The 19412-nt window shown below is 38.2% G+C and overlaps 1 protein-coding gene across 1 annotated transcript in view; it reads left to right on the top strand.

The window, feature by feature from the left end:
- Window positions 1-19412, top strand: part of POU6F2 (POU class 6 homeobox 2) — a 444250-nt gene that overhangs the window by 178697 nt on the left and 246141 nt on the right. Inside the window, exons 3-4 of the mRNA XM_019653830.1 lie at window positions 152-243; window positions 3286-3514. Coding sequence (XP_019509375.1) covers window positions 152-243; window positions 3286-3514 — 321 coding nt within the window. The remainder of the gene's footprint in view (window positions 1-151; window positions 244-3285; window positions 3515-19412) is intronic.

The following is a 19412-nucleotide window of genomic DNA, read 5'->3' as shown; positions in this document are numbered from 1 at the left end:
CAGTTGAAGAGTGATTTACACACTACAGCTATTGGTAAATCACTTGGCATATCATCTGTGCCTTCGTTATGTGATGTCACAGAAAAATAGGTCACGTGCAGTTGCTAGGCTGGATCGTATATTAAGGGAGCATTTCTCTTTTGAATTCCAGGGGCCAGAGGCAACACGGCACTATCAGACCCAGGCACTCCTGACCAGCACCAGGCCAGTCATACCCACCCCCCATTCCCAGTTGGGCCACAGGTCAGTATCTCTCAACTGCTTTCTATTAAGTTGCATATAGGATGGTTTAACCATAAAAATAACCAAATAAATAACAATGAGTTCAATCCAATTAACTCTAACAGAGAAAAGATGGTGATAAATATTTGTATGGGAAGCTGTATGACTACATTATTTATTAAATACCATCAGGAAAACAAATGGGTTTGCAGAACTTGTCTCTTTTTTAAAGGAAATGTTGGTTTTAATAATTTGGAATACTGTTTTGGTTTTTGTTTTTTCCTTCTTCAGACCCACTGCAACTGCATTGTTGGTTACCATGCAGTTTTCTAGAAAGTAAAACTTTAATGACTGGAGTGTGAAGAAAATTAAGTTATTTCAACCTTACTATAGCCATTTTTGAAATACAAGATGTGATTTAATATAAAAAAGTTAATGCAATTTTAATGCAAGTTCAGCTTATTGGGTTTGACAATACTGTACATCATATACAGCCCCTGCATTAATAAATACATTCATTATTTTTTAAAGTCTAATATTTGTTTTCTGCAGCCTGCTGTGGTTATATGGAGAATAGAACACAATTATGAAAGGCTGGGCTTTTTTATTTAACCTCTGTCATTTAGTGTGAAGCTATCAGAGTTCACCCTGATTTTATGGGACAAGGCCTGATGCTTAAGCCTTTCTTTCTCTTTTGCTGTCATTGTTGCTTCTGGAAATTGATCACTTTGCTCACTTGGAGGGCTCCTCAGTTCAAGGCTTGAAAACCCAAGTTTAGAGGTTGGATTGGTCTTAACTTTCTTGTTCCAGCCCCACCAAGCCCCGCTGTGGCCTCAGAGCTCAGTGTCCAACTTGGAGCACAAGGGCTCGAGGACAGAGGCCTGGGGAGGTGTTTACTGTTCTATGGAAGCCCAGAGAGAGTTTTACTGGGAATCTGGCTTCTTCCAGCAATGCCCTTTCTAATTTTATGCTTATGACTTGTATGTGTATGTGTGTGTGTGTGTGAACATACCGGGGAACAAACTCTAATACCTCCGGGTTATGTGAGCAACACAGCAGGCCCAGACAGTGAGAAACCGTGGACACCGTGAGAAGCTGGAGATTGCAGTCCCTGCTGTAAGCCTGCAAATTCAATTTTAAAAAGTGCCCCACCCCCAAACCCCCAAACCTGTGGCCTGTGTACAGTCTGAGGACTACCCATGTGCCTTCCCTCTTATCGTGATATTACTAGTGTCAGTGATATAATACCAGCAATCTGAGGACCGGCTTACCATTTTGTACTTATTTCTAAAACACATGTTTATTTTAGTGCTTCAGAGCAACTTTTTTTTTTCTAAAGAAAATCATAGTTACTCTGTGTGAATTTAGTAAAGCCTAGAAAATATATTAGGAGCTAGGCCCACAGAGGATAGAAGAGTGGTTCTAAGACTGGGCTGCATGGAGTCCTGGGGCTTCTTCAGAGGGCTCCCCAGAAGGAGATGAGGGGCAACCACAGGGAATGGCTGGAACGGGCTCAGCCCTCCTCGTCCACATTCTGCAAACAAAGAAGCCCACTTCTCTAAATCTAACGTGAGCTATGAAGCAGCCTGCCTGGACTTGAGCCCTACCACCCCCACTAGAAATGGGATTTGGGGCAAGTTAGTAAGGTCTCTGCATCTTGGCGTGAGGATAACAGAGCAAATGCATATGCATAGCAGCACTAGAATAGTGCCTGACTATTAGATACTGGGCTTTGTACTATGCCTCTAGGGAATTAGCTTTAACTTACAGAATCATGCTGCATTAAAAACAAACATGTTGAAACTTCTCAATAAGAGTTTTGGTTTATCGAAGAAAAATGGACACAGGGTTGTCTCACAGGCTCCCACAGGGATCCAATGAAAATCTTGGATTAAGAACTCTCAGATCAGTGACCTTTTGGGTCACCTGGCTGGCCAGGGTAGGGATCCTTCCTCCATCATACTGGTGAAGAGCCCACACCAAGCTCAAGTACGTGGAGTGTCCAAAGCACACCTATGTGACTGCCTTTCCATATCAAACAATGGCTATTGGATAAATAATGGACATAAACATGTATTTTTAATGTTGTTTTAACTCAGAAAAGAATGTTAATGTGATAATGAAAGAAATATTTAAAGCATTTTAAAGTTTATCCACATGAAATATTTTTGTTTTCTATATTTCTTTTTAGATTTTGTCATTATACACATATAATTTTCCATTTTAACAATGACTATCATTTGCTTAATTATTTTCCATTTTATTTTTTGTATCCTCATGTTATAAACATTTTCTATTTTCCTAAAAAGGTGTCATAATGATCCAGTTTCAAGACTAGGTAATATTTTATCAAGTTTAGTACTGTAACAAACTTTTTCAGCATTTATGTTTTTACAATGTAATGCATACTTTTATGCATTTGTCTGTGTTCTGTTTGAATTATATCTTCAGCCTATATCCCAGAAGTATATGCTGAGTCAAAAGAGGATGAATATTTTTGTAGCTCTTGATATGAATCTTAAAATTGCTTTCCAAAAGGCGCATGTCCTAAATTCGCATAATGGTGTCACTGCAGACTTACCTACACTGAGTAAATCTTTGACATTACTTTCACTGATTTAATAGATGAAAATAGTATTTTGTTGCTATTTTTGAACGAAAAAAATAAAATAAAAACTTCCACTGATCCCAATGAGTTATTTGTGGAACAACACAGAATAACATATCAGAGTTTCAAATATATAAGGGTAAGATCAAATGAAACTTCATCAGAAGAATAATGTATAAGTAAGGTAACACTTTTAAAGGTATAAATGTAAGGAAACACTTTTAAAGGTATTCGAGCTTCTCAGAGGATGTCCGAACCAAATTAAATTTTCCAAAAAAATAAGTGAAATGTGACTTTAATTATTTTCTACCAATCGTTTTTTTCTGGAGTACAGCATGTTTCTTTACTACTTGTTCAGGAAGTTTCAGACTCTGCGTAAGTAGAAGAAAAATGCTCTAATAGCGCATGTCTTGGTTCTACTGGAAAGTGAGCTAGGATTGTCCGTTTCCTTGCAGCCATTTCTGACGGCTCAACAATTAGCCTCTGCTGTCACCGGCGTGATGCCAGGAGGCACACCAGCCCTCAACCAGCCTATTCTCATCCCCTTCAACATGGCGGGACAGCTAGGAGGGCAGCAAGGACTGGTCCTCACACTGCCTACTGCGAATCTCACCAACATCCAAGGGCTGGTGGCAGCAGCTGCAGCCGGGGGCATTATGACTCTGCCATTGCAGAATCTACAAGGTAACCCATTTTGTCCATATGGCATGTAGGGCTCTGTTCAATGGTCAGTGTCAGTATCCTCTGTGGTGGGCAGGTGCCCTGAATGGTGAATGTGGCTCAAAGTTGCTTCCACCGTAAAGCATATGGAGGCTTGTGTAGGACGCAAGGTGTCAAGTTGTCTTGTGAATCCCGAGCTTGCTCAAGCCCTGGGCTTTATTAGTCCTCATTTCCTAACATTGATCTTCCTAACATTCGGGTCTTCTGAAAGCATTTATGATCAATCATTGCATGACACATTAAAAATGTAGATGTAAAATTATTGTGTTGTTACTTGAGGACCTGAGTTATAATTTCATGAGTTGTTCAACGTAGCCATCTTTGAAGAAAGATTAGACATGACTGATTTGTATGTGAAGTGGTTAGAACATCTCAACAAGGGATCGTTTAGAATAATTAGTTAATAATTATTTTACTTATTAAGTATATTTTAGTTATCACTATTATACAAAATTATATTATTTGTGGTCATAGTTTGTAATGAGAAAAATAAACTTGAATATTGAGACTTTCTGTTACATGGGCATATAGCAAGAGTTGGACTCTAATTTTACTGAGGAAGGGAAGTTTTCTTGACATGAAGGTATTCACTTTTTTCTAAGAGATTTGGCAACACTGACTGATAGATTGGTTTACAAAATTCTGTAAGAGGATGAATTTTATGATGGAAATGACCAGAATATAACTAGGACACGTAATAAAGAGAAAACAAATTTATTTTGGACTGGTCAGAAATGTTCTTTTTCTCTGTTGATATAAATGTTAGTGATAATTTTTTTTCTGTAGAGTGAGAGTTTGGTTGGGTAAGCCATCAGAACAACAATATAAAGTGCTTTTTTAGTTGATCAAATGTCAGGGCTTCTTATAAGCTATTAAATTGGTTGGAACATCAATCCATAGATTAAGAAATAGACTGAGTAATAATTGGTTAACTCTTGACTCAAACTTCTTTACCTATTTTACTATTATGTTCTAACATCCCATCCATTGTTGCCACTTCTTGACTTTCACGTTAGTGTTTAAAACAAAGTCTCTCTCATACCATTAAATTGTGCCAAGAAACCTGCCATTCATAAATCATGCATTCCTATGACACGTTAATGCACAAACTTTGCTTGTTTCGAATTTGAGAGTGCCTGGGAAGCCAGGATCTCAAGATTAAGCAAATAAGGCAGGAATAAACAAGGTGAAAGCCAAAGCAACAAAGTATAGGGAGAGGCTTTTTAATGTAGGTGGATGATGAAATCTTAATGAAGAAATGGGCATTATCAGAATGCAACCTTCCATTTGGAACATTTGTGCTTATGGGAATATTGAATATTATAAATAAACATAAGTCTGCAGAGCTCGTAGGTCATGAATTAATCTTGCTTGGTTAAAATAGACACCAGAGTCAGAGTCCCAAAAAACAGGCTTGTTAGATCTTTATTACAGTTTGGTATTCTTAGGGCTTTATTACCTAGTTATTTTAAGGGTTCAAAATTAGTGAGTGACACGTCCAGTATGGACTTCCATAAAAAATTCTCTCTCCCTTATTAAATATCAAATTTAGAATTAGCTTATAGTTTAGAATTTGGTTCTTGTGGCATCTTTGGTTTCAGAAAATGAATCCTAAGTTTTGTGTCCTGGTTAAGTAGTTTCAGTAAGAGTGCTAGCTCTTTTTATCTCTTGGTGCTTCTCACAGAATTTCCCTATAGCCTCATCTTCAGAAGTATATTGGAGTTGATGGTCAAGCTCTCATCTACTACACAAACACAAGGGAACTTTTCTCCTTTTGTCTTCATCTATGAAATTTCAATGATGTTGGAAGGCAGGTGACAAGGCAACTATCATGAAACACCTCCCAGCTGCAAGTCAGACAATGACAGGAAAAGCTTCCTAGTTAGTCTAAATACTCCAGCCCACACCCCCCACCCCCAAACATCCTTTTCTTTAATATTCTTATGATCATACCCCAATTACTAAGTCACTGTTAGGGTCCAGGAAAGTTCTATCTTCCAGTTTTCTTGGGCTTTTCTGTTCCTTTTGTGTCTTACCATATGATTTCTTCACCACCCATTCTTCACTCATCTCAGAAATGACCAATCATCCTGGTTTCTTGGAGACTGGAGTTTCTCTCAGGACATGGAACTCTCACTGTTGAAACCAGGAAAGTCCCAGGCAAACCAGAAGGAGTTGGTCACCCTGCGAGAAGTCCAGGGGCAATAAGGATGGTAATCAGGGAAGTGTCTCTTATCTCCAAGGTGCCCAAGATCAGTGTCCACCATCTGAAGGGCAATGACAGTCAGTCAGCTAGTAGGTCGGGAGCTGACCCAAGGATGATCTCACCAATTTAGGGAACTTACTGCAGCCCTTGCCAATCACTGGGCAGTGTGCCTGACTTGTGTAGCTTCCCAGCTTCTATCACAGAAGGTTGTGGGACTTGGGATCATGGGCTGGCAGGCCAGAAAGTCATCTGTAGAGGTCCTGGGTGACTCTGGGACCAAGCCAGTCCCAGATGTCTTCAAGTCTCATTCTTTTTCAAGGGTGGTGATATTGTAAATGAGCTGCAGTACTTCAGAAGGAGACCTTACATTCGTTTATATAGTCAACAGGGTAGAATGCTCTGGCCCCTCCCTATGGCCCACCTCTAGACAATGAGCACAGTAACCTTAGCCCTAAGTTTTTAAGAGTCTTTTGACAAAACCAGTTAGTCAGTCCACTTGTAATAGATACCCTATCTTCTCAGGTGGTTCTGTAAAACAGATTTAATTGGTCAGTGTGAGGGGGAGGGATTTAAGTGTTAAATCCATGGTCTGAAGGAGGGTCTATTTCCATATGATGTGCTTAATTCTTGATGGTTTCCCTTTTCTTCATTGTGAAGGCTTAAGTTTTCATCCATGAAAGACGTTTACCAACTAGAATTGTCTCTGACTATTCTCCAACTTTCCTGCCCAGTGCTCCAGCCTGTCTATTCTTCTAGCTCAAAAGCTGCAAATTTATTAAGGAAAAAAAAATTACTGACATCAGTTTCTTAATGGTTTGAAATTCAGAGATAAGTTTTCAAGTATTTTCCTCTTTACTAAATGGATCGAGAGCTGACGCATTTGTGTTCCCTGTCAGGTGTCATGGAATAGCTCTCAGAGCCTCAGAAGCATGGTTCATGCATGTATTTTAATGAGCACTAATGACATGATGTTACACAGGGCAGTCTTTCTCTGCTCAGGCATAAGGGGGTCCTATCACAGCCTCCTCCTATCAGCATGCTTCCCCAGACCAATGGCATCAGCATCTTACAGGAGCTTGTGAGAAATGCAGACTCCCAGGCTCCACCCCAGACCCACTGAACAATCTTCATTTTTAAGATTCCCAGGTGGTTCTTATGTCCTCTAAAGTTTAAGAAAAGCTGGTCTAGGGAGCTTTTCAAAGTTCATTTGGCAAATCCCCCACTATCTCTGGATTCTGAGCATCTCAGAGTGATGGGGAGCCATGTGACTGTGACAAGCACCCTCATTAATTATCCTGCTGTCCCTTGCCACCCCAGGCGTCTAAATGAGGATAATGATTGAAAGGAATAACTTACTTGGGAACATTTTTGCTTCTGTTAGGACATTCATGTCCCCAAGACCACGGGGTGTCCTCTTGCATAATTGAAGCATTATTGAAGTCCTTGCTCCAAGATTTTATCCAGCAAAAGCTTTGCATTGCTGAAAAGAGACCACATTGCCTTACAGAAAACCCATCTGCATGGACTGGAATTGTTTTTCCTTCTCAAATCCTCCCAAGCAAGAAAGAAATGCACTCCTATCTCCTCATGATGGGGTCTTCTTATAAATATAGAAGTATGGAGGAAGACATCTTGCAGAATCCTAAGAACAGCCCTGCGACCCTGCCTCAGGGATCCTGGAATGTGGTGTGGGGATTAAAGAATCCAGTGAACCACTGGGCTGCAGGCTGCGTCATTCGCCCTCTGAGCAGGCAGATGCCAGCCTGCACTCCGAGGGAGATTAATAACTTGTCTCCTCTCCTTCTGCTTCTCCTCATGACTCGCCTGTACTGCTCTGGTTGGCTTTGAGCTAACCCATCATTTTGGTTCACTCTTGTTCCATTTTTTCTTCTCAAAATGCATGAACCTTTCCAACTCATATACCTCACAGAAATCTCTAGTGCTATCTCTATCTTCACATCTCTGCCTTTATCCCTATATCCATGGCTATCTAAAATCCAAGCTCCCCAAAACTCAAGTTCCTGTTGGACTGAGCCTTTTCATTCTCTGCTATCTCATCAGTCACTGGCCAGACTAGAGGTTGACTGCCTTGTGTCAAAGGGTCCAGTCCTGTCCAATCAGCTGTAATGAGGGTGGGAGGGAGAAGCGGGATGACGTGCTGTGAAACATGGGCAATGTGTTTGAGAAAGATTCCAGGGCCTGCCTCGTCAGCAGAAGGGCTCTGGGTACAGCATGATATATTTTGGCCTGTCCACTGGGAACACTGCACAAACCAGCAAGAACCTTTTATGGGCATGGACTGAGATTGAGACAAACCCTGAACTCAGATGCCAAAGATGCCAAAGGGTCTAGGTTCTGAATATTTGAATCCATGGGAGCTGGGATTCAATCCCAGAAATGCTCTAAACTCTAGATAAGACCTAGAAATTACCTACATGAAGAAGGTGAAGGTATGTGTTGTCTCTTGTCTTACCTCTGAGAGCCCATTTTCCCTTCTGTGTACCTCCCCCCTGATGAGTCCCTCTATTTTTGTACCCTTTGTCTGCTGTGTGCTAGCAGGAATTTGGTGTCAGATGACTATCAGCAAACCCACACTTGCGAAATAAGAATGACCATAAACCTCAAAGAAAGAAAACAACTAAAGTTGCTCTGTCACATACTTTATAAACTCCTTTAAACATCAGTGTCTTCCATTTTACTTAATATTTTGAAACACAGATAGCTGTACTAAAAAATGTAACTTTCATTTGTCCTAGTATAGGCACAAGATGATTATTTGATGTAGCAAAATAAAGTCCTCATTATGGAATTCAGGCAAATGTGTTGGACTTTTTGCTTTTTTTAAATTTAGGCAGAAAATGCAAGTAAATACGCCTACATCCTCAACATAAATGACAACAAGCAGCAAAGTGGTTAGTTGGACAGCAGAAGTGGGGCTACATTCAGGATAGATTATTCAGGTTAGCAACTTGTTCTCACCGCACAGGCCAGGCAGGACAATCCACTAATCACTGCGGGCAACGTAAATGGAGAATATTAATGCACTACGTAAGAGATTTATATCAAAGTGTGAACATTCCAGTGAACTCCAACATAACATTTAAATTAATGACCAAAAATACATTAGAGGGTGCTGCTTGACCTGAGCACGGAAGCAATTATGTTCAAACCAAGTTGAAACTCAAGGCCAACAGTAGCTTTCCCTGCCCTTAGCACTGGCAGGGAACCTGTCCTGGTTTTCTCTGACTCTCCAAACTAAAGGCTGTACCGAGTCAAGTATGTGGGAAGAGTTCTGAGATTAGGAATTTCATGTGCAAATTACATTACACTTCCTTTTTGTTTGTTTTGTTTTTGTTGTTTTAATTGAGATGTCATTTACATACAACAAAATGCATGGATCTTAAGCACTCAGCTCATTGAGTTTTGATAATTGTTTTACACCCTTGCAACCTCCATTCACGACAATCAATACATAAAACATTTCATTATCTCCAAAAGGCTCCCTTGTGTCCCCTTGCAGTCAATCCCCTCCTTCCAACGAGGCAACCTTGATCTGCTTTCTGTCACTATCCATTAATTTTGTCTGTTCTAGAACTTCATATAAATGGACTCGTATAGTATGTCTTCTTTCACGGCTGGCTTTTCTCGCTTAGCATAATGCCTTGAGATTTATTCATGTAATTGTGTAGATCTGTAGTTCCTTTCTTTTCATTTCCAAGTCATGTTCCATCATAAGAGTATGCCACGATCTGGTTATCCATAGCTATTCCGATGTCCCAGTGGGCAGACATTGTAAAGGCCTTCTCCCCTGGGGACATGGAAAGGGTCCTCTATTGAACATCTCTAGGGAAAGACCCTTGGCCCCTCTTCTCCTAGGCCATTGGCTACACTCCTGAGATTCTTCCCTGTACGTTATCTTCCTTAGCCACATCTGAAGAGAAGGTTGAGGAATATACCCCTTTTTGGAGGCTTTCTCTGTCCATGTATAGCTTATGGAAGCTTGAGGGGCACAGGTTGCTTAAGGTTTCTTACAATCAATGATTTGTAGCCTCTTTGGGAACCCAGTTCTCTCAGAAATCCAGAATGCTTCTGATCATTTTGCTTTCAGTCAGTTCTGTACGCCAAAGGTTTTTCCAAGACATACATCTTCGGTCTAAATTATTTTGCTTTCTCACTTCCACACCTCTCTCCCTTCCCATTCATAATCAGCCTCGGTATATGGGCCTCTGGCCTCCCTGGTTCTCTTTAAATATACTCCTACTCAAGGGCCTTTGCTCAGGAGGTTCCCTCTGCCTGAAGCACCCTTTCCCCAGAAATCATGAAGTCTACTCTCTTCCTTGTACCCCCCACAAGTACTCCTGTTCCCCCTTATCTACTTCCCTTTATTTCATTTTCTCATAACATGTATTACCATCTATGTAGACTTAAAATCTTAAAAATAATTGAGTCTTTCTTTCTTTCTTTCCTTCCTTCCTTCCTTCCTTCCTTCCTTCCTTCCTTCCTTCTTTNTTTCTTTCTTTCTTTCTTTCTTTCTTTCTTTCTTTCTTTCTTTCTTTCTTTCTTTCTTTCTTTCTTTCTTTCTTTCTTTTCAACGATTTGGGTCATGCCTACTACTGTAGCCAGGTAGGGCAGCAGAGGCAGCATTTTGATGTGTGGCCCAGCTGCTAGAAAGGAAGATGCCCACACATAATGTATTTATATATATTGTTTGTGTCTGGTTCCTCCCCTAGGATGTAAGTTCCATGATAGGCATCTTTGTTTGGTTCAGTGATGTGGTCCAAGAACTGGAATAGTACCTGGCTCATAATAGGTCCTCAAGAATGAATGAATGAATGGATCGAGGGATACATGGATAGATGGATAGATGAATGAATTTTAAAGAATTAATAGGAGCCAAGTAAAGAGAAATCAAGACAACATTCAATGTAGAGAAAATGGAGTGAAGAACATGGAGCGTACAGAATTCTATGTGCATTTCTGGTTGTTGTAGTGAAGGTTAGGAGTCTGAGGTGGCAGCCAATCAGATTGGGGGAGCAGGGGAGTGACGCTGGAGGCCTTGTATGCCTTTCCTGTGTATGCTGATTGGCCATCACGGGGCCTGATGTAATACAGACAAACATGTTTAAGGACAATGCAGTTTGATATTTGCATGGATATGTGTTTGCATTTACTTAGTTATGCCTCTGTAATTCCTAGGATTCAAAGCAGCTTATAATATAAGAAGCATGAAAGACCAAAAGCTGTTTATTTTAAAAAACAAGAAACCTAGGTGAAGGTTTGGAACCAGAGGACAAGTCAAAAGGGGAGGCACATCATATTATTACATAGTTTTAATTATCTGATGGTAAAACAGAATCATACCAGCTTAACAAGAAATAGGCTTATTTTTGTTGTTGTTTTTGTGTTTTACTAATTTTATTCATTTTCTCAACAAGTACAATTGAGTTTTCATAGTGTACTAGGTCATGATCTTGACTTGAGATATAGCAATAAACAAAACAGAGAGCCCCTCATGGTGCTTCTCTGCTAGTCTGGGAAGTAAAGCAGATAGAGAGAATAGAGGGTGACAAGGAGGACATGTGATGTATTTTGTACAAGGTCATCACTGTCAGTCTCTACACTGGACAGAGACCCAAAGGACACAAGGGACTTAGCCATACACTATCTGGGGAAGAGTGTCCCAGGGAGAAGTCCTAAGTGCTAGAAAAGTTAACTACACAAATTCTCAGTGAAAATTGAACAACCTGATGGACAGATGTTTGTATCTTTTAGCTTTCACTAGGTTATGTTACAGGAACAAACATGCACAAAATCTCACTAAGGGATAACAAAGGTTTATCTTTTTGTTTATTTCATAACACATGTTGGCTTCAGGTCAGAAGTGGCTCTGCCGTACATCTTCATTCTAAGAATTCTGCGCTTCGGCTCAGAAGTGGCCCGCATCACTTTCACTCATATCCTATTGTCCAGGCAAGTCACCTGGTCAGGGCTGCTGCCAGTGGAAATGAAGATACTCCAAAGAGGAGGGTGCTCTTCCTGCATATAACTGGTAACAAGGTGTTACATTGTTCAACGGCCACTGCACCAAAGATATACCACATGAGTATTCGTAGGAGAACCTGAAGGTTCCTTCCGACACTGTGATTCTGTAATTCCATTATGTGAACCTGTTATGTTGCATGGACTATCTGTGGGGTTCCTTAGAACACAACACATTAACTATTTCTTAAAGTAGTAGGACTCAAATAATAAATATAAAAATGGATAACAAATATATGGAACTGGGAAATATTTAAAATAGCAAATGAGCACATATAGCTGAGCACAAATGACTCCATTTATGTAACATTTAGGAAAAGGCAAAACTATAAGGACAGCAAAAGATCAGTGGTGGCAGGGCAGGTGGGCTGTGGGACTGAGGGGAGGAGCAGACTCTAAAAAAGCACAAGGGAATTTGGGGGTTGATGCAACTGTTCTCTGTGTTGATCCTGGTGGGGATACCAGACTATATGTGTTTATCCAACTTGTAGAACTGTACATGAGAAAGGGTGAATTTTACTGTCTGTAAAATACACCTCAATTTTTTTCAAAAAAGGAAAAAGGGTAAATGGATGCTGTAGTGCTTATAAAATACCAACTTGTTTTAAAATATTAAAAATAATGTGTAAGTACAAAACTACTAATGAAAGCTAGGAAAAAACCTCATGGAAATGAGAAACTCAAGTTCTCCCATTAAAGAAAGTGTTAATGGCTCTGTTTCTCAGAGCCAGAAGCCAGCACTAAAATAGTAAAGATTTCAGATGCACACAATTTAAACGAAGCCCCCCACCCACACCCACCCACACCCCCACACTCACACCATTGAGAGAGAAAAACAAAAATACTATATACAACAAAGTGTTACTTGTGAACTCTAGTGAGAGATTATGGGTGATTGCTTTCCTTCTTTAAAATTCTACATTAATAAGTATTATTTCAAAATCAAAATACTATGTATTGATGAAGGTGCAAGGTCATTTCCAAAACGTCGTTACTAGCATTAACAAGGTTAAGTCTATAGGTGTATTGTTTTGACCTTCTAACCAACATTTTAAGAAATCATCTCTCAACTCAAAGTGGATTAATTCTCGAATTAAAAACAATACAACCACAAAGCAACTCTATACATTCATTATGTATGAGCAATATTTAATATTAATAAAATTGCCTTTAAATGCCCTGATTTTATTAATCAAAGGAGAAATTGTTGGCTGGGAGTGGATGGGGTGGGAACATGGACTGATCATTTTGGTATCAAACAACCAGGCGGCCATGTTTGCTGCTTTTCCTCGTGATTTACTTCTGTGTTACTCTCGTGATGCCCACACTCAGAAAGTCGCATCCCCAGGGGCATCATGAACACGTGAGCAGGAGTCTAACACCATTCACAGAAAGGACAGTGCAGTACCTGCCACGGAAATGAGAAGAACGGACTCTGGCTTTTAGTATGCAATGATTTCTCAGCTTCTGGTCCATGACTTGCTGTCACAAAGTTCAATATTAGAAATACTTAGTGCATGAATTTGTATTTGCAGTGTTACTCAGAAGAGCCCCACATGACACACCATACAATAATTACAAAATCCACCATAAAGAAGTTATAAAAAGTTGTTGCAATGTGTCTTACCCTGGCAGTTTTTCAAACCTCCATATCTCTGAAGCTTCAGACTCTTTATTTAAAGTGCCTGGAGAGCCTGTTTTACAGTACATTATCCTTGAAGCAGGCATCGTTGAGGCACTGGGGCATGGATTAAACTGGAAGCACATGAATGAAGAGTATGACTAGTATACTGTGTACTTAAGAGATACTGTCAATGGAATAAAGCATTGTCAAATGATAATGGTTTCCAGCTGCCACATAAGTGTCAAAGCAAAGCCAAAGCATTTACTTTCAAAGCAAAAGGCAGTGAAGTAATGTGATCCCCAGTTTGCACATAATAAGGCTGTAAATCCACCAGGGCTCTTGATGGCATCTAGCGCTGTGTCTATACTAGGATGTGTAAACTGGATTAGATTACAAGCTGGCCAGCAGAGCTCTTTTTCAAGATGGCTGCCATTAGAATGGCACTGATGCTCAAAAAAGGGAAAGACTGCTTGAAATGTTTCTCAATCTCACTCCATTATCAAGGATGAGAAGGAACTGGGATTATTTATTCAAATTTTCTCTGGGACTGAAATAAAGAGGACTTCTGTATCTGTGGGAAGGGGGGTGGGGGGTGGGGCAAGGAGTGGAGAGATATTGGAAATAGGGAAACAGGAGATGGTTTCTCTGCCTACTGTTGAGAGAGTGAAGAGCTAATGCTCTCCAAGAAAGTCCTGTCTTCTCTTATGTGTGCAGGTCTTGCAGGGCAGATTCCAGTGAGAGGCCCCAGCTATTATTTCTCAGCCTCATCTAGGGAAAAACTAAACCTCTTTTCCTCTCATTAAGTGTGCACACAGATTGATTCATAGATTTTACAAATACTTCCTAAGCATCTGCTCTTTTCCACTGTGGTAGGCATGCCAGTCTAGTTAGGAAGGAGGCTTTGCAGTCATCCAGGAAAGAAAGGGTCATGGTGGCAATGAAGAGCAGAGGACTGATTTAGGAGACATTAACAAAGTGAGTTTCGTAGGACTTGGTAATGGATTGAATGTAGAATGACAAGAGGAAAGGGGGGAGATTGTTAATTCAGTTTGACGTGATTAGTTCAAATTTCCTGTGGAAAATGTAAATGGAGATCCCAGCAGCCAGTTGAAAATGCATGGATCTAAAACTGAGAACGGGATTGGGGCTGTAAATCCATCAACAGGGTAGAAAAATCTCATATATGACAATAGCCAGGGAGGAAAGAAATTTCTGGGGGAGAAGAGGTTAGGGAAGGACCACCACACTGGAAGAGGAGGATGCAGAACCAGTGGAGACTGAGGAAGCGTTCCCAGACGGTATGACTGTTCCGCAGCAGGTTAGACTGGGGCTCCTGTGAGTCTCTGGCCTTAATTCTCTTTCATTGAACATAATGCACACTTTGGAGCTTTTGATTGCCTCTTACTCCTTCTACAGCCAGAGTGCAACAAGAAGGAGCCCAAAAATGTATCTGTCAGTTTGCTTTTTATCTTCTAAAGACATGCCAAGTTTCCATGTGTAAAGAAGCTATTTCAAGAGCTTGTACATAAAAGCTTCAACAGTGTTTTCTCTTTCACAGAAAAATAACTCAATTGATTTAAATCTATTATTGAAAGAAGTAGTTGTAGCCTTAAAATTTCAAAGTGAAAATGTTTGAGTCTTTTTTTTCTTCCTTTCCTTTGTTTAATGCAATTTGGTTCCTGCCTCCTGTAACCACACAGGGCAGTGTTATGGTTGGCCCTGGTGTAATACAGGAGGAAATCTATGCTTGGGAAAAGCTGCAGTTTAGATCATATAGGTTTAATTTTTGGAAATTATTTTTCTTGGAAAATTATGTTTTACTAGAAGCAAAATTAACCTGTAAAAACCTTTTTGTTCCATGTTAACCTTTTCCTTTGGTTTGGTGTCATCTTCATCTTCTCTCACATTATATTTATCAACTGTGTTCACCAAGTTTATAGCCAAAACAGAACAAAAAGAAGACAAAAACAAAAAAGAGCCAGTCTGTTTGCCATCTATCACTGGATTAAGATTAGCACAAATATGCAGGTGCATTAATACATTCTTATGCATCTTGGTTCCCCTGTGTGCCATTATTTTAGAAATTCTTAGCAGTATATATATATATATATATATATATATATATATATATATATATATATATATTCAACATGTGACATAAGATAATTTGAGTTTGCTGTGTTTGGAAAATAACTCACATGGGAGAAAGTTGCATTAAATAAATAATAGAGATAAAATTTATACTTCCATGTATTTCAAAGCTAATGTCACTAACTTACAATGGAATTGTACCATGAAGACACAGTGCTATAATTTGATTGATTTGTTTTGACAACAGCCAAATAATTGAGAGTGAAAGGTGTCAGCACAGATGAAATATTGTATAAGCCACGTTCAGAAGGCAACCCCAGCAGCAGCAGGAACTAGAGTTTTATTTTTTTTTATTCTGTACTGGTACTCACTTCCAGTTTATTATGAAGCCATGAAAGGTGTATGACCCCCAATTAGGGAGACTTTTATGGAGATGCTAGAAATAGAAATTTGTCAAAGAGTTGAACAATGGATATAGACAAAAGGATCGAAGATGGCAACAGTGCGCTGATTGAATTATATCAGCCTTTCCTTTTCTTTTGCAAGTTGCACTCTCCTGCATTTTACCTTATTTTGATGAAATCCTGAGTCAGAGCAAATATTCAATCCCATTTTTCAGCCCCTTGACAACAGATAGGCAAAATAGAGGGGTGTGCTTAATACCATCCCAGATAAGGTGTTTACCCAACTGAAAATCCAAATGCCTTGTAAGAATAATATTTCAGTTAATATAGAAGCTAAATGGTCAGGAGAGGATTAATTAAAGAGAAAGTCACTGCCCATAAGTGACCTTTGATCATGGGAGTTAAGAGAGTGGGCTGTGAATAACGCTGACCTGGTTAACTCCAGCCCTACCGCTTGCTAGCTGTGTGACCTGGGCAAGGCACTTTGATTTCTGAGATTTGTTTTCCTTGGGTATTTCATAGGGTTGTTGTAAAGATTAAATGTGACTGTATGGAACACGCCTAGTATAGTGCCTCACACTTAGTAAGTGCACAGTGAATGAGAGCTACTTTTATTATTAAGAGCTACAAAGTCCAATATGGCAACCATAAGCCACATGAGGCTATGGGAATTTGAAATGTGGCTAGTCTGGATGGACATATGCTGTAAATGTAAAATCTACACACATGCAAAATACCTCATTAATATCTTTATCTTGATAACATGTTGAAATGATATTTTGGATATATTAAGTCAAATACGATATATTATTAAAATTTATTTCACCTTTTCTTCTTACTTTCTTAATATGGATACTAGAAATTTTTAAATTACATATGTGGCTAACATTTGTGGCTCACATTATATTTCTACTGAATAGCACTGGCCTGGCATGGGGGATCTCCATAAATCTCTTATCCATGTGGCACTGGTTAAGAGCAGTGTTCATTAAAAATGAAAATAATTAGCATACATTTAAATTTTGGATCTTCAAGCAGAAAATCACAAAAATATCCTCTTTGGTAATAAAAATTAGAGAGAACGTATTTTGTAGGTTCTCTGCGATGGTTTAGGAACTGCTTGGGATTTTTATCTATGTGGAAAGAAAAAGGATGCAATTTGTATGAGCAATTTCCATTGATCAGAATCTAAAATACTTTTTCCTTTGGGAAAAAATTATTATACTCTATAGTTTGAAATATAGAAGAAATATATATAATAAAATGATATAGAATTTTAAAATTTTAACATTTAACCACATTTGCTTAAGATCTTTTCTCTTTAAAAACTAAAATATTATAATGTTAAAATCTCTCTTTTTCTTTCCCTCTCTGCACAGTTATTCTATGGCATTTCCTCTCTCCTAGAAAGTAATCACTATCCCTCCAGTGCTTGTGTTTATAAATTGATTATATATATATATATATATATATATATGTATATATATATACATATATATACATATATATGAAATATATATATACATATATATACATATATATATGAAATATATATAGTATTACAATAATTTGGGTATCTTAAAATTTTACATAGTGGAAGCACACTTTAGACATGTTTTTGTATCCTGCCTTTTCTTTCAACATTTTGCTTTTGAGATTGATCTATGTTAGCACATGTAGATAGTGACATATTTAAATTTATTTTGATCATCTTATTTTATGGGGTTTTTTGTTTGTTTTTAACCATGCTTTTTCTGCCCTTCTTTTCCTGACTTGCATTCTAATGAGATTATCAAGTATTCTGGTTTTCCACCTACTGGATTAGAAGTTAAACATCTATTTTTATTCTGTTAGTTGTTACCAGTAAATTTAAACATGCTTTTGCTTTAAACAGTCAAATTAGTATTTTCATTTTTCCTCCCAAATAACAATCACAACTTACTGATCATCCCTTCCAATTTTCTATGTTATTATTGTCCAGCATTAGTTATTAATATTATTGTGTTTACAAGACAACTTAGCTTTCATTACCTTTGCAAAATTCTTTACTTATCATTATGTCTGGTATCCCATTCTTTCCTTCCAGAACTTTCTGATTTTTTTCAGTGAAACTCTCTGAGTGATAAACTATATTTCATTTGTTTGAAAATGCTCCCTTTGTTCTTATTTTTTATTGTTTAGCTGATGTTAGAATTCTAGGTTAACAGTTATTATTTTTAGCAAATGAAGAAATTATCTTCTGGCCTTTATTTTTTGCTGATAATACATCGTCAGTATAATTGTCATTCCTTTGTAGATAAAATGCCTTTGTAAATTGTGGTTGATGTTAAGATTTTTCTCTTTGTCTTTGGAATTCACAGTTTTACTATGAAAGGTGTTGGTATGGATTTGTTTTTATTTATTCTACTCAGGACTTGTGATTCCCAACATTTCAGTAATTATCTCTTCTCCCCTGTTCTCTCAATTATTTCCTGAAAAAACTCCTATTACATGTACACTTGAATCATCTCTTTCTATCTTCTATGTCTCTTAACCTCCCTCACATATTTTCTCTTTATATTTTATGCTGCTTTTTTTGTGATTTCCTTAAATCTGTTATCCAGTTTACTAATTCTTTCTGCAGTTATGTTTAATCTTATGTTTAACCTTATGTTTTTCATTTTAAAGAGTATATATTTTTTTACTTCTAAATGTTATATTTGGTTTTCTATGGTTTCTATTTTTCTTATTTCTCTTTAATCACCTTAAATATGCTTTTTAAACAATCTTCCTCAGGCTGCCTTTTAGAGTAAATACTTGAGGAGCTAATTACTGCTTTCTCTGTCTTCTTCATAGAGGAATATTTCCATGTGTGGTAGGTAATTTTTTTTTAACAGAATGGCTCCTATGAAACCATTTAAACTTTGGTTTGTATAATATAATCATGTAATCATGGCTAATAAGAGGCTTTACATTTGCTGTCAAATACTCAACAGATTTCACTGAATGATTGCTCCTTGAAGATATCTACATAGAATACATAGTATAAATTTAGACTACACACTATGACATATTCAGAACTGGGTGCTAATTTCTCACAGATATTTTCCCCTATCCATATTCTTTAACAGAAACAAACACCTTGTTTGTTATCCTTTGGCTAGTAAATTGATTTTGTCTCATCTCTTTTCCCTGTTGGGACAGCCCTTTCAGGGTTCTGGAGTTTTACCAGGGACTTGGTTCAAACATCTCCCCATGTCTGCTCCAAGGGCGACAGGGTATCAGTTAATGATCTTGCTGTTTTTGATTTCTGATGTCTGAAGATTTCCCTTTCTGTTTATATATTTAACTTTTTTATATGTATTTTTTCAGTTTATTTAAAATATTTATTAAAATATAGTTAACATACAATATTATATTAGTTTCAGGTGTACACCATCGTTATTCAACATTTATATACCTAAAGAAGTGATCACCATGACAAGTCCAGCAACCATCTGACACTCTACCTACCACACT

Source organism: Hipposideros armiger, unplaced genomic scaffold (assembly GCF_001890085.2).
Source record: "Hipposideros armiger isolate ML-2016 unplaced genomic scaffold, ASM189008v1 scaffold_208, whole genome shotgun sequence".
In the NCBI taxonomy this organism is placed as follows: domain Eukaryota; kingdom Metazoa; phylum Chordata; class Mammalia; order Chiroptera; family Hipposideridae; genus Hipposideros; species Hipposideros armiger.
The sequence above is the reverse complement of the archived record's forward strand: the minus strand, read 5'-3'. Positions and strand labels throughout refer to the sequence as shown.